The sequence below is a fragment of the Dermochelys coriacea genome, chromosome 2 (assembly GCF_009764565.3).
Source record: "Dermochelys coriacea isolate rDerCor1 chromosome 2, rDerCor1.pri.v4, whole genome shotgun sequence".
Lineage (NCBI taxonomy): Eukaryota > Metazoa > Chordata > Testudines > Dermochelyidae > Dermochelys > Dermochelys coriacea.
In genome coordinates this window covers 256883758-256900395 of record NC_050069.1, presented here as the reverse complement: position 1 = coordinate 256900395, position 16638 = coordinate 256883758, and the positions used below count along the sequence as shown (strand labels likewise).

Here is a 16638-nt window from a genome sequence, read left to right as displayed (position 1 = left end):
TAAATTTGTTAGTTTTTAAGGTGCCACAAGATTCCTCGTTGTTTTTGCTGAAACAGACTAACACGGCTACCCCTCTGAAATTTGTCTTCTCAGAGTGGCCAATGCCAGATGCTTCAAAGGGAATGAACAGAACAGGGCAATTATCAAATGATCCATCCCCTGAGGCTATCATCCAGTACTAGCATCTGGCAGTTAGACGCTTAGAGCACGTTAGAGGACACCAAGAACATGTGCACGGAAATGCCATTGTTGTACTGAAGATCCCCCACTGTCAGACTCTACATCTATCTACAATCCATATAAGCCAGCAAGTTGGAGACTTAGCCAGTGGATTTGCAAACAGTGTGAAAACCCCAGGCCAAACCTCACATTGGAGAGGAGAAACAAGCTGTATCTGCCACACTTTTACGTATCTTGAAGTAGCTAGCCATGGGCCAGCTATGCAGGTTACCAGGCCCTGAAGCAGATGCTGGGGCTAAGGATTTCATTCCTGAGCTCTGCTTTACTTCAGCAGAGTTCTCTCACAGCATAGTCCTTTTGTTCCAGTTTTCAGGATTTATCCCCATGAATAACTGTTGTTCTTATTGGGGTTGTACTGACATTGTTGTCTCCAATGACTAGTCATGGTCTTTTGGAAACTCATTTGACACTCAGACCACCACTTTGCAGTATTTTAACCCAGTTTCCAGAAGTTCTTCACGTGTTCATTGCAGACAAAATTTTCATTTGGGAATCCGGATATACAGATTTAAGATTTGCATAGATCAGTTGTACAGATCTCTTAATCAAATGTTTAAAAAGTTGTTTCTGATCTCAACGTGGGAAAGGCCGGTTTCAAGATGAAAAGGAGGACTTGTGGCACTTTAGAGACTAACAAATTTATTTGAGCACAAGCTTTTGTGAGCTACAGCTCACTTCATCGGATGCATGCAGTGGAAAATACAGTAGGAGGATTTTATATACAAAGAGAACATGAAACAATGGGTGTTACCATACACACTGTAACAAGAGTGAGTTATTACCAGGAAAGGTGAGAGCTATTACCAGCAGGAGAAGGGGGGGGGGGGGACTTTTGTAGTGATAGTCAAGGTGGGCCATTTCCAGCAGTTGACAAGAACATTGAAGGAACAGTAGGGGGGAAAAAAATAAACATGGGGAATTAGTTTTACTTTGTGTAATGACACATCCACTCCCAGTCTTTATTCAAGCTTAATTTAATGGTGTCCAGCTTGCAAATTAATTCCAATTCAGCAGTCTCTCGTTGGAGTCTGTTTTTGAAGTTTTTTTTGTTGAATAGCCACTCTTAGGTCTGTAATGGAGTGACCAGAGAGATTGAAGTGTTCTCTGACTGGTTTTTGAATGTTATAATTCTTGACGTCTGATTTGTATCCATTTATTCTTTTACTTACAGACTGCCAGTTTGGCCAATGTACATGGCAGAGGGGCATTGCTGGCACATGATGGCATATATCACATTGGTAGATGTGCAGGTGAATGAGCCTCCTTTGCTTATACCTTTAAGGGAGAAGGCTTTTCAAATCTATGTCCACAAGCCACAGAACAACCCCAAGCAGCCACCCTGTACACAGGAACTCCTCAGACCATAGTTTGAACCTTCAGAGGTAAGTCTATCCTGTTTCACATAAATATTCTTGTTAATAAAATCTTGAGTTGAATGGGAAATCAGATCTAAACATATTATCCATAATGGCAAAGATGTTAAAATAATATTAAGCTTTATAAAACAATAAATAGATCACTTGTCATACATTGTGGTGCTCACTGGGTGCTGCATGTTTTAACAAAATTGGATGCTGTCATGCCAGGGGAAGATGAAATACTGAAACCCCTGGGATATAGGAGAAAAAAAGTTATACTGCAGTGGCTTCTAACACAAACAAGCAAAGGGAATTTTTGGAAGGAAAAAGCAACTGTTAAGTGTCAGAAAGAGGAGTGTGTGCTCACTCTCCCTTCAAAGCTCTTCATTGTATGTATTACCTTTAGTAGCTGATGTAAAGGAAGATCAGGTGATAAATTCTTTAAAGTTTGGCTGGCTCCTTCTTTCCAATACACGCTCCCATGTTGCTGTAAAGGATATACATTTTTAAATTAAAGATGGACCCCAGGATGTTAAATACAGATTCTGATCTGGATTTCAAACATTAAATTGAGGAGAACCATGTCCAAAGTGAGACACAAATTTATTGATTAATTCATTCATTAAACAGTTGACACTGAGAGTTACCAAAAGAAACTACAGCATTTGCTCAAGAAACTCCCTGAAAAAGCACAAGAACAAATCCGCACAGACACACCCCTGGAGCCCCGACCTGGGGTATTCTATCTGCTACCCAAGATCCATAAACCTGGAAATCCTGGACGCCCCATCATCTCAGGCATTGGCACCCTGACAGCAGGATTGTCTGGCTATGTAGACTCCCTCCTCAGGCCCTACACTACCAGCACTCCCAGCTATCTTCGAGACACCACTGTCTTCCTGAGGAAACTACAATCTATCAGGTTTCAGAGTAGCAGCCGTGTTAGTCTGTATTCGCAAAAAGAAAAGGAGTACTTGTGGCACCTTAGAGACTAACAAATTTATTAGAGCATAAGCTTTCGTGAGCTACAGCTGTAGCTCACGAAAGCTTATGCTCTAATAAATTTGTTAGTCTCTAAGGTGCCACAAGTACTCCTTTTCTTTTTACAATCTATCAGTGATCTTCCTGAAAAAACATCCTAGCCACTATGGATGTAGAAGCCCTCTACACCAACATTCCACACAAAGATGGGCTACAAGCCGTCAGGAACAGTATCCCCGATACTGTCACGGCTAACCTGGTGGCTGAACTTTGTGACTTTGTCCTCACCCATAACTATTTCACATTTGGGGACAATGTATACCTTCAAATCAGCGGCACTGCGATGGGTACCCGCATGGCCCCACAGTATGCCAACATTTTTATGGCTGACTTAGAACAACGCTTCCTCAGCTCTCGTCCCCTAATGCCCCTACTCTACTTGCACTACATTGATGACATCTTCATCATCTGGACCCATGGAAAAGAAGCTCTTGAGGAATTCCACCATGATTTCAACAATTTCCATCCCACCATCAACCTTAGCCTGGACCAGTCCACACAAGAGATCAACTTCCTGGACACTACGGTGCTAATAAGCGATGGTCACATAAACACCACCCTATATCGGAAACCTACTGACCGCTATTCCTACCTACATGCCTCTAGCTTTCATCCAGATCATACCACTCGATCCATTGTCTACAGCCAAGCGCTACGATATAACCGCATTTGCTCCAACCCCTCAGACAGAGACAAACACCTACAAGATCTCTATCATGCATTCCTACAACTACAATACCCACCTGCTGAAGTGAAGAAACAGATTGACAGAGCCAGGAGAGTACCCAGAAGTCACGTACTACAGGACAGGCCCAACAAAGAAAACAACAGAACGCCACTAGCCATCACCTTCAGCCCCCAACTAAAACCTCTCCAACGCATCATCAAGGATCTACAACCTATCCTGAAGGACGACCCATCACTCTCACAGATCTTGGGAGACAGACCAGTCCTTGCTTACAGACAGCCCCCCAATCTGAAGCAAATACTCACCAGCAACCACACACCACACAACAGAACCACTAACCCAGGAACCTATCCTTGCAACAAAGCCAGTTGCCAACTCTGTCCACATATCTATTCAGGGGATATCATAGGGCCTAATCACATCAGCCACACTATCAGAGGCTCGTTCACCTGCGCATCTACCAATGTGATATATGCCATCATGTGCCAGCAATGCCCCTCTGCCATGTGCATTGGTCAAACTGGACAATCTCTACGTAAAAGAATTAATGGACACAAATCAGACGTCCAGAATTATTACATTCAAAAACCAGTTGGAGAACACTTCAATCTCTCTGGTCACTCGATCACAGACCTAAGAGTGGCTATCCTTCAACAAAAAAGCTTCAAAAACAGACTCCAACGAGAGACTGCTGAATTGGAATTAATTTGCAAACTGGATACAATTAACTTAGGCTTGAATAGAGACTGGGAATGGATGAGTCATTACACAAAGTAAAACTATTTCTCCATGGTATTTCTCCCTCCCACCCCACCCCCCACTGTTCCTCTGATATTCTTGTTAACTGCTGGAATTAGCCTACCTTGCTTGTCACCATGAAAGGTTTTCCTCCTTTCCCCCCCCTGCTGCTGGTGATGGCTTATCTTAAGTGATCACTCTCCTTACAGTGTGTATGATACACACACACACACCCCCATTGTTTCATGTTCTCTGTGTGTGTGTGTGTGTGTGTGTGTGTGTGTGTGTGTGTGTGTGTGTGTAAAATAAAATTATATATATATATATATATATATATATATATATATATATATATATATTTTATTTTACACACACACACACACACACACACACACACACACACACAACCTCTCCTCTGCTTTTTCCACCAAATGCATCCGATGAAGTGAGCTGTAAATGTAAAAACATTTTACATGTTCAGCTCTTCACTACATTCCCCTCTGCTTGAGTGCCTGTGGAACAATCTTGCAGACACAGCAGCACAAACTCCATCATCTCCAAGCATGGCTCAAATTTGCCAAACCATAATAGAGCCCCATAAGCGTGAAGAAATTAAATGACTTTAAGCCATCTAGTTGTACACACAGCTAGTCTAACCAACCATACTGTTATCCTGTCTTCTCTGTCCTATCTTTGTGCAGTTGTATATAAGTTGCATCTTGTATTAAATTAGCTTTTAAGTTCTTCAGGCAGAGTCTGTCTCTTATTATGTATTTGTATGGGGTCTGGTACAATGAAACTCTGATCCTAATTGAGGCCTTTAGATGCTATTGTAATACTCCTAAATAATAAGGATCATTATTCCTTAATACTCTGAGGACATACAATATGACTGATTTTTTCCTTTAAAAACTAACCTGTCCAGCCCCAGAAAAAGCTCTCACATGAGAGAACTTAAAGCCAGAAGACTTCATCTTTTCCAAAATCATATCCAGAGCCTACAAGAACAAAACAGAATCAAGAGTGATTGTAATGAGCTACCAAATTATGCATACAATTTAATTCTGAGGATTGTGAGTAAGTATCTGTCATCGCTGATAAGGGTTCAGTAACAGATAATGACAAATTAGCTAACGACTAGGGATTTTTTGAGAAATTGAATGCATTAGTTTATTAATCAGGAGCCCATTTTAAAAAAGGGAACTACAGAAAAAAATTCTTCAAAACAGGTTGAATCACAAAGGACAAATCATTAGATCTTGGCTCTTGTTTGGTCTTTAGTGGGTTCCAATATATGAAAGACATTGTAGAGGTTGACAGATTAAAAATGGGACGATTTATTTTATTCTTACATTTGGAAAACCCATGCAATTCTTTGTGGGGCAAGGTCCAATCTTGGAAGATGCTGAGCATCCTCAACTCCCACTGATTTCAATGGGAGCTATGGATGTGCAGCACCTCTGAAATTCAGATGATTTATTCAGATAGCTAAATATGGATTTAAATGCTTAACCTTTATAGACACTCAAGCCTGAAAATTTTGCCCTTGCCATGAGATTTTCAAAGAACACTGAAGTAATTTAGGACCAAAAATTAATCTACCTTTACACATTCATTGCTGTGACCTAGATTTTGCCACCTTTACTAATGATGTCACTAGACAAGTTGTCTTAGTAGGACTACTTACATAGTAAGATTCTACTCAATGCGAGTACTGGTTACAGAATCTGGACCTACATGAGTAATTTTTTCTGGATCGTGAATATATGTTTTTAGAATGCAAAAGGCAATCAGTATTTTAAGCTAAATATTTTCTACCATTATCATAAAGGGCCTGCACTACAAAGTTTTATGATCAGCTGCTGCAGAACCAGCCAGCCAATCAGCAAAGGGAAACAAAAACTGGCTAATAAATCTTATTCTCAGAGGATGAAATTAACTCTGATGTTGCACAAACGAAGAAGTAAACAAAGCAAAGCCAAACTGGCTCCTCTTCCATATGAAACAAAGACAGCAAACAAAGAATGTTTTCCTAATTAAAAAGGAGGAAAATTGGCCAAATTCTATCCAGCAGATGCAATATTTATTTATGGCTGGGTTGAAATGAGTTCAAAATCAGTGAAGAAAGAATTTCTATTTTTCACGTATCTAATATTAAAAACCAATGGAGAGTGAAGAAACAAAAACATAACAATTTAAGAACTCCAGCTTCACTTGTTCATGATGTGAAAATTTGCATTTCAAAGAGAGATCTGCATGCAAAAGAAATAGAAAACAAGCAAACGAAACACCTTAGCTTGAATGGCAATTATAATCCTGAGTTAAGAAGATGAATCATATAATACAAATATACTCAGGCAACCAAAATTAAAACATGTTCTTACCTTGACCCACATTAACACAGGAGAAGTCACTGTCAGCTTATCACTGTGGACATGGACACCGCAATGAGTCCTGCAGACAGACAGTATTTTCTCTTGAGATGGGAGAGAACCTGTCTTTTCACACATTTGGTTCATTTTCCACCCTCCAAGCAGTTTTTTCACATGGTCATTTATGATCAAAGAGCACATAGTACTATTTAGTACACAGCAAGGATAAAAATAACGTTAGAAAATTCAGCCTGCTTTCTGGAACTAACATTTTGACTAGTTAGAGAAAAAAAGTCCCTGATCCTGCAGTGAGATCTAAGAGGATAGACTCCTACATTTGCCCAGTACTTTGAAATCATGGAGGCTCTGCATAGTTGGAAGGGTCCGCCTGCACAGATCTCATGCAGCAGTAAACTCTTGGTCTTTTATATTCATGCTGGTGTCCTACAAGGCAATTTGACACTAAAAGCCAAATATCACACAAAGACGATCCAAAGCGAGCCCTTGTCTACACTATAAATTACTTTGGTACCTCTTACATCACACAGGGGTGTGAATAATCCACACCCCTGAGCAACATAAATTATACCGACCTAAGAGCTGGTGTAGACAGTGTATGTGGGGGGGGGGGGGGGAGTGCACGGCAGCACGGGGAGCTGCCCACCAATTTTTCCCAGTCAGTGCTCCAGCCCCAGAGCACCCATGAGTTGGTGCGCGCGCGTGCGTACTTTCTGTCACAGTTCAGGGCAACTCACCTGTATCTCCCCTTGGTGGTTCAGCGAAGGCACCAACTCTCAGGCTTCCAGCTCCCCACTTGTTGCCTCCGTTTCTCTCCCTTCTGACCTACAGTTCCCTGTCTTCACTGCATAGTTCCCAGCCTAAACATTCTGCCCAAACAAACCTGCTTGCTTTCTCTTTAGAGAATGCTAAGAGTGACTGCTACAGATATAAGTGCCATACAGAATTTTCTAAGCAGGCCTACTTTATTCTTAAGATACAAAGCATTAAAGAGAAAACATATGAAAAACAATAAAAGAATCTACATGCATGCTAATTAGCCTACCAGAGTACATCCCATCTCTAACATGGGTTCTGGCAGGATAAGTCCTTCAACACCCCCACCCACCTTAAGGGAGTCCTTTTGGTTACAAGTTTCAGAGTAGCAGCTGTGTTAGTCTGTATCCTTAAAAAGAACAAATTAGAGCATAAGCTTTCATGAACTACAGCTCACTTCATCGGATACATACAGTGGAAAATATAGTGGGGAGATTTTATATACACAGAGAACATGAAACAATGGGTATTACCATACAGATTGTAACAAGAGTGATCAGGAAAGGCAAGTTATTACCAGCAGGAGAGTCGGGGGGGGGGGGGGGGGGAGGGGGTTGTAGTTGTAAGAATGCTTGAGAGATATTGTAGGTGTTTATCTGTCTGAGGGGTTGGAGCAAATGTGGTTATATCGTAGAGCTGGGCTGTAGACAATGGATCGTGTGGTGTGGTCTGGATGAAAGCTGGAGGCATGTAGGTAAGCATAGCGGTCAGTAGGTTTTGGGTATAGGGTGGTGGTTATGTGACCATCGCTTATTAGTACCGTAGAGTCCAGGAAGTGGATCTCGTGTGGACTGGTCCAGGCTAAGGTTGATGGTGGGATGGAAATTTTTGAAATCATGATGGAATTCCTCAAGGGCTTCTTTTCCATGGGTCCAGATGATAAAGATGTCATCAATGTAGTGCAAGTAGAGGGGGGACATTAGGGGACGAGAGCTGAGGAAGCGTTGTTCTAAGTCAGCCATAAAAATGTTGGCATACTGTGGGGTCATATGGGTACCCAGAGCAGTGCTGCTGATTTGAAGGTATACATTGTCCCCAAATGTGAAATAGTTATGGGTGAGGACAAAGTCACAAAGTTCAGCCACCAGGTTTGCCGTGACATTATCGGAGATACTGTTCCTGACGGCTTGTAGTCCATCTTTGTGTGGAATATTGGTGTAGAGGGCTTCTACATCCATAGTGGCTAGGATGTTTTTTCAGGAAGATCACTGATAGATTGTAGTTTCCTCAGGAAGACAGTGGTGTCTCGAAGATAGCTGGGAGTGCTGGTAGTGTAGGGCCTGAGGAGGGAGTCTACATAGCCAGACAATCTTGCTGTCAAGATGCCAATGCCTGAGATGATAGAGTGTCCAGGATTTCCAGGTTTATGGATCTTGGGTAGCACATAGAATGCTCCTGGTCAGGGTTCTAGTGGTGTGTCTGTGCAGATTTCTCCTTGTGCTTTTTCAGGGAGTTTCTTGAGCAGATGGTGTAGTTTTTTGGTAACCCTCAGTGGGATCAGAGGGTAATGGCTCAGACAGACAAACACCTACAAGATCTCTATCAAGCGTTCTTACAACTACAATACCCACCTGCTGAAGTGAAGAAACAGATTGACAGAGCCAGAAGAGTACCCAGAAGTCACCTACTATAGGACAGGCGCAACAAAGAAAATAACAGAACGCCATTAGCCATCACATTCAGCCCCCAACTAAAACCTCTCCAATGCATCAAGGATCAACAACCTATCCTTAAGGATGACCCATCACTCTCACAGATCTTGGGAGACAGGCCAGTCCTTGCTTACAGACAGTCCCCCCCCCCCCACCTCCAGCCTGAAGCAAATACTCACCAGCAACCACACACCACTCAACAAAAACACTAACCCAAGAACCGATCCTTGCAACAAAGCCCATTGCCAACTGTGTCCACATATCTATTTAGGGGACACCATCATAGGGCCTAATCACATCAGCCACACTAACAGAGGCTCGTTCACCTGCACATCTACCAATGTGATATATGCCATCATGTGCCAGCAATGCACCTCTGCCATGTACATTGGCCAAACTGGACAGTCTCTACGCAAAAGAATAAATGGACACAAATCGGACGTCAAGAGTTAGAACATTCAAAAACCAGTCGGAGAACACTTCAATCCCTTTGGTCACTCGATTACAGACCTAAAAGTGGCAATTCTTCAACAAAAAAACTTCAAAAAAACAGACTCCAAGTAGAGACTGCTGAACTGGAATTAATTTGCAAACTGGATACAATTAATTTAGGCTTGAATAAAGATTGCAGTGGATGTGTCATTACACAAAGTAATGACAGGTTTCAGAGTAGCAGCCGTGTTAGTCTGTATTTGCAAAAAGAAAAGGAGTACTTGTGGCACCTTAGAGACTAACAAATTAGAGCATAAGCTTTCGTGAGCTACGGCTCACTTCATCGGATGCATCCGATGAAGTGAGCTGTAGCTCACGAAAGCTTATGCTCTAATAAATTTGTTAGTCTCTAAGATGCCACAAGTACTCCTTTTCTTTACACAAAGTAAAACTATTTCCCCTTGTTTATTTCCCCTCCTACTGTTCTTGTCAACTGCTGGAAATGGCCCACCTTGAATATCACTACAAAATGTGTCCCCCACCCCTGCTGGTAATAGCTCACCTTCCCTGATCACTCTTGTTGCAGTCTGTATGGTAACACCCATTGTTTCATGTTCTCTGTGTATATAAAATCTCCCCAGTATAATTTCCATTGTATGCATCCGATGAAGTGAGCTGTAGCTCACGAAGGTGCATGTTCTAATAAATTTGTTAGTCTCTAAGGTGCCACAAGAACTCCTTTTCTTTTGGTTACAAGTTCCTCACAGCTACAGCTGAGAACAAGCACATTCATACAATGTTCAGTTCCCTTTTAGTTCAGGGGTCTCTGAACTGGGAGTTTCTAGAAGAAAGTAATTAGTACACAATGGGTCAATCCCTCCAGGGCATATCTTCAAAAGATTGGCTTCAGAGGCTGAATTTGCATTCCCATCACCCCAAGCGATATCCTAGGGAATCCACATGTTTTATTCTAAAAAGTCTCTGAAGTTCCCAATATCTTCCAGATATTGCATTAATCTTGTCTTCCTGATGAAGTCCCACACAATCTCACAATAGTACATAAACATTTGCATTCTAATACAATGTACCACAAAGTTAACATTAATTCAATAAGGTTTAACTTAATTCAATAAAGTTAACTCAAGGTATTATAGGATATTGTCAGTCTGCCACACTGTACACCTACTGCAGTTATTTATGATTATTAAGTTTACTCATATAAATTGAGTAAGTGCATATGCGAACAGCTAATCTGGCACCTAAATCCTCTTCTTAAATAAAGGACATGGAGTTTTTGATGCACCAATTAAACTTAGTCGGTCAGTCATAACACCTTTTTAACTTCCTAATGTTTACTATCAATGGTTTCACATCACAGCATGGGTGAAATCCACTTCTTGTCATATAAAATTTGAGCAAACAGGTTTTATGCGAAAAGTCTGTGAGCTTGCAAGATGGAACGTACACACTCCAGACTACAGATTGGAATAGCAGGCACTACCCTCCTACATCCCCTGAGAGCATTTTTGGTCAATGGATCTACTCCACCACATTCCCAAAGGTCCTTTCCAAACCTTATTTGGAGTTGGCATAGCATCCCCTTCCCAAACACAAAGGCAGTATTGCCAACACTCAATTTTCAAAAATCAGACATCCCCAAAAACTCATGAGATTGGCTTAAAAATCAGGATCTTTTAAAAAAAAATTATAAATTAGGGGGCACTTGGTATTTGCTTTTCAGTTTCTGGTCTTTTAGAATGCACTCATTTCATGTTTTCAAGTTTTTTGCCACAACCATGAAAGCTAACATCTTTTCTTAAATAAAAGCGGAGCTTCTCCTGCAATCAGAGGATTCCAGGAGATGAGGCTTTAAGAAAAGCACTAAATGTCACAAGCATTTACATCACCTTTGCAGTGTTGCCAAATACCACACACAGAGACAAGCTGGAAACTCTGTTCATGCCTCCACACTCAGTAGATCCATGGGGTGTAACTGGGGTAAAGGTCCTTCAAAGGTACACCACATTGGACTGAACATCACACTAACTGAATAAAGTTCAAAAAAAAAAAAAAAAAATACCCAAATTCCGGAAGGTCTTTGTCAAAATGAATGTTATCCTCATAGATGACTCTCAGCTGCTCATCAATGGCAATAACTTTAAGCTGAAAAAAAAAAAAAAAAAATCAAAAGTTAACAAAAATGTAGGCCTACATTTTCAAAAGGAGGACGGTTTGTAAAGAGTGGGTTCTCAGCAATTTCTGAAAACCAGGCCCCTTCAAGGTGTCTCAAGCTGGGTACCCAAAATTACTATAAGCAAAGCACTGCAGCTGGCTAGCTTCAGAATCAGGAAGGCAATGCTACATCAGTAATATCTGGTTCACATTTAGAAGTTTATCTTAGCAACTGTATAAATGAGAAACAGTTTTAAAACGACAGCTTAAATTATGCAGACTTGAGCAGTTTAGGCCCCACATACATAAGGAAAAGCTTTCCAATCACTGATGGGAAGATTTTTTTTTTCCTGGACAATTGTCATTTGTATAATACCAGCAAGGTTCAGAAACAGCCATTGTATGTCCATGCACCATATCAGCACTTCTCTGAAGTGCTACCTTGCTCTCCAGAATCTCAGATTTCACTTAACAAAAATGCAAGGCCTTGTCTGCACAACAAAGTCAATGTAAGGCAGCTTACATCGACCTAACTATGGAGGTGTACACACTACAATGCTCCTCCCACCGCTGCAACTCACCCACTATGCCGACCTAATAAAACCACCTCAGCAAGAGGCGTAGCACTTAACTATGTTAACCTAAGGTGATGCATTGTCAGTGTAGACACTGCATTGCTTACGTCGACCCAAGTGGCCTCCAGGAGGTGTCCCACAATGCCCACCATGACCACTCAGGTCACTGTTTTGAACTCCGCTGCCCTGCAGCCAGGTAAACAGGTATGCACCCCCTCCTCTTTTAAAGCCTTGGGAAATTTTGAAATTGTTCTTCCTATTTGCTCAGGGTGGAGAGCTAACATAGCTACTGCCCAGTGGACTGTGCTGGCTCCATGCAGCAAACACGGTTCTGCCTGGTGTACGCTGGAGGTGGTGGATCTCCAAGGTCTGTGGGGAAGAGAAGGCTGTGCAGTTACAGCTCTGCTCCAACTGCAGGAACTTTGACAACTATGGCCAGATCACTCGGGACATGAAGGAGAAGAGCTACAATAAGGACACACAGCAGTGCTGCATAAAAACCCAAGAGCTGAAGCAGGCATATCAGAAGGCAAGGGAGGCAAATAGTCATCCTGGTGCGAAGCTTCAGACATGCCACTTCTACAAGGAGCTGCATGCCATCGTCAGCAGCAAACCATCCTCCACCACCAAGCTCCCGTGGATACTTTGGGGGCTGAAGTCACAGGCCACCAGAGTGAACCCAAAGGATGACATGATGGAGGAGGAAATGGAGGAGGAGAAGGATGGGGGACTAGCCACTCTCAGCACTCCAGCTATGGTGAGCCTGATGCAGGGGAGGAAACCTCTGGTAAGTATTCGTTTTGCTTCAACACTGCATGGACACATTTCCTCATGCACTTTTTTAATCAAGCTAGAAGAGGTAATGAAATAACCACACAGGTACAGTTGCTATCTGCTTCTCATACCCCTGTACAGCTAGGCAGAGGGGGCCCTACAGAACAGTTTGTTTATGCACACCGGGATGTCCTGTGAATCCTCCATAAAGATCTCTATGACAGGTTTCAGAGTAGCAGCCGTGTTAGTCTGTATTCGCAAAAAGAAAAGGAGTACTTCTGGCACCTTAGAGACTAACAAATTTGAGCATAAGCTTTCGTGAGCTACGGCTCAGATCTCTAGGAAACTTTCCTGGAGGTAAATCTGCAATCCTTTGCCAACGGTATCTTGGGAGGGCTACCTTGTTTCTCCCCCGGCAGTAGGACACTTTACCATGCCACTCTGCAATTACTTCAGCAAGCACCATTGCAGCACACAGGTTAGCAGCATACAGACCTGGTCTGCAGCCAGATGCATGCAGAAGCTGCTCCCTTGCAGCCTTGGTTACCCTCAGGAGTGGAGTATCAACTACAATCACCACCACCTGTGGAAAATGGTGCCACATGCATCTTCTGAGACTGCAGCAATACCCAAGGTACTCCATTCCATGGGAGATTAAACACGATAGCCCCTCATATGCCCAGCTGTGACAGCATTATAGATATATGTACTTGTGAATTCCCTGTTCCTTCCTGGAGTGGGGTCATATTGGAAAAACCTGGGAAGTGGGTGGGCGCAAGCCCACCCGCTGCTAAAGGCCCCTCCCCCAGCCTAGCGGGAGGTACCACTGGACCAGGGACCAACTGATTGTGGGGGACAACTAATGAAAAAAAGGGATTGGAGAGTAGATCCGAGGTTCAAAATGAAGATACCGGATGGGGACACCAAGCAGAGAAACTCGGACAGCGCCCCCTGCTCCTCAAAGCTGTCGAGGGAGCCAGAAGACACTGCCTACTCTGCCCAGATGTGTGAAACTAGGGAGGAACGGAAATAAGCCCTGCAGTCGCAGAGCACCCCCTCGTCCAACATCCTCCTCCTGGTATTATAGATGGAGACTTTGGCCAGAGCCAGGAGGAGGTTGACGAGGAGGTCTTGTGACTTCGTGGGGCCATGGATAGGGTAGGCAAAGAGGAACAAGTGTGGGGAGAAGTGCAGCCAGAACCTCAACAAGAGGTTCTGGAGGAGCCGGAATAGAGGCATGCGCCAGGTTCTCCCTCATGCCACAAAAAGGGCAGGCCTCAGGTGTAGGGGTGAACCGCACCAGGTGCACACCCATGCTCATGGCTCCATGAAGGAGCCACCAACTAGTGGTCCCCAGCGGGCCGTGGGACCAAGGTGGAATAAAGGCTAGCCCATTGGGACTCCTCACCCTCTTTAGGTGGAAGACAGACCTGCCATTTGGTGTCGGGGTGGGACATGAGGGTGAGGAAATGCAATGTATGGAGCACGAGCGTGTACAGATGGTTTCTGGGCATGGTTCGAAACCAGACCAGCTGCAGGGTATGCAGCCGGCTCGGAGTGTGGGAGCGGGAAGGCCAGGGGGCTCGTGGAACAGGGGCCCAAGAAAAGTGTCCTGAGGGCCGGGGGTGAGTGGGGAATGCCCTCTCGCAGGGCTCGCTGCAGGAAAGCGAGAGAATCGCGTGATAAGGCGGCCTTCACCTCCTGGAGTACACGCCTAGGGGTCGGAAGGGTGGAAAGCGCCATGCGTCGTCGAGCGCACGGGGCTCCACCCAATCCCCCGTCGTAGTCCAGGAAGTCTCCAACTCTGGTGGTTTCTGCCAGGACCAACCTCTGACACACTGAGGGAGACTCCGCCACCTGCACATGGAGATCGAGATTGTGTAGCGGGGCTCCGCGAGGAGGTCTAATCCCTCGGTGGCCACAAATGACCTGGTTGCCAAAAAAAGCTTCCAGATCCAGAGGAGGTCCTGGTAGAAGACCAGCAGCTCAGAGAGGTCTTGCGGAAGTCCTCTCAGATGGAGGAAAAAAAAAAAAAAGCTGCTGGTCATATCGGAGCCCTTGGATGCGGCGGAGGAAGGTGTGCACCAACATGCTCCACGCCGGACTACCTGCACTGTCAAGGAGCCTCTGCAGGGCCTGGAGGCGGAAGACATGGACCTGGCTGCGCAAGCAAACCAGGCCCTGTCCTCCCTCCTCCAGGGGAGGACTCAGAGCCTCCGCAGAGACCCAGTGCAACCCCAGCCAGAAGAACTCCAGAGCCATCATCTGGAGCCTGGCCAGGATCTTGGGGCTGGGCTCAGGATGTTGAGTCTGTGCCAGAGCATGGACAGGACCAGTTGGTTCAGCACCAATGCCCTCCCTCGCAGGGAGAGACACCGGAACATTCCGGTCCATCTCTGCAGCTGCTCACCCATCCTGGCCTCCAAATCCTACCAGTTCTCCGGCAGAGAAAGATGTGTGGTGGATAGATAAATGCCAAGATAGAGCAGCAGACCCACGCTCCACCGGATGGCTTGAAGCGTGGGTGGGAGGGAGCTAGCCTGCCACCCATCCCCGACTACCAGGCCAGAGCTCTTGACCCAGTTGACCCGGACAGGAGGCCACCGCTGAGTAAATGGCCTGGCAGGCCTCCACCCGCACCAGGTCATCCAGGTCCTGGACCACGTCATCGGCGTACGCTGACAGGACCAGCCGCAGCTCTGGCTCCCGCCAACCCCATCAACCTCCTCTGGAGGAAGGGCTCGATCGCCAGAGCATACAGCTGGTCCGAGAGGGGGCACCCCTGCCGTATTCCCCGCCCGAAGCTGACCGGCTCGGTCAGGGTCCAGTTAAGCCTGACCAGACACTCTGCGTCGACATACAGCACCTGGAGAAAGTCAGCAACCTGGGGCCCGAAACCAAATGTCCGCAGGGTGCCCAGGAGATACCTGTGGTCCACCCTGTCGAATGCCTTCTCCTGGTCCAGGGATAGGAAGGTGAACGATAGACCATTCCTACGCCCCAGCTCCAAGAGGTCCCAGACCAAATACAAGTTGTCAAAGATGGTCCGGCCTGGGACGGTGTAGGTCTGGTCGGGATGGACCACGTCCACCAGCGTGGACCCCAACAGCAGTGAGATGGCCTTCGCTACAACTATGTAGTCCATGCTGAGAAGAGAGATGGGATGCCAATTCCATAGGTAGTGGAGGTCCCCCTTCTTCGGCAATAAGATGAGCACAGCTTGCCTGCACAAGAGAGGGAGGACCCCACTTTGCAAGGACTCTGCCTAGACAATGACAAGGTCTGGGCCAAGGACATCTCAGAACACATGGTAGAACTCCACAATCAGCCTGTCCATGCCTGGAGGTTTATTAGTGGGCATGCAACAGAAGGCTTCCGAGAGCTTGGCCAGAGAGAGAGGCAGCTCCAGCTGGTCTCGGTTGCCCGCGCTGACCGTCGGGAGTTTGGTCCAGAGCACCCTGCAGTCATCGGCGTCGGTCGGATCCGGGGAGAAAAGGTTAGCGTAGAACGCTCTGGCCCTTCCACGCATCTCCTCCGGATCTGTGAGGGGGGGTCCTCCACCAGGAGGCAGGTGACACGCTTTTTGGCCCCCCTCCTTTTCTCCAGGGCGTAGAAGAAGTGGGAGCCGTGATCCATCTCCTGAAGGAGGCAGATGCAGGATCCAACAAATGCGCCCTGGGCTCGATGGTCCTCCAGGGCCCGGAGCACCTCCCGCTTCTCCCGGTACACTGTGCGGAGGGATGGATTCTCAGGGCCGGAGGC

General features: G+C 45.3%; 1 protein-coding gene across 7 annotated transcripts in view; it reads right to left on the bottom strand.

The window, feature by feature from the left end:
* The window catches only part of XYLB (xylulokinase), a 168445-nt gene that overhangs the window by 136138 nt on the left and 15669 nt on the right, over positions 1 to 16638 (bottom strand). For 5 of the 7 annotated variants that reach the window (XM_038392483.2, XM_043509698.1, XM_043509699.1 and 2 more), the window contains exons 2-5: positions 11436 to 11518; positions 6450 to 6519; positions 4983 to 5063; positions 1999 to 2085 (exon numbers count right to left, since the gene is read on the bottom strand). In XM_038392483.2, coding sequence (XP_038248411.1) covers positions 1999 to 2085; positions 4983 to 5063; positions 6450 to 6519; positions 11436 to 11518 — 321 coding nt within the window. The remainder of the gene's footprint in view (positions 1 to 1998; positions 2086 to 4982; positions 5064 to 6449; positions 6520 to 11435; positions 11519 to 16638) is intronic. The other 2 variants (XM_043509697.1, XM_038392485.2) reach the window with 2 other exon arrangements.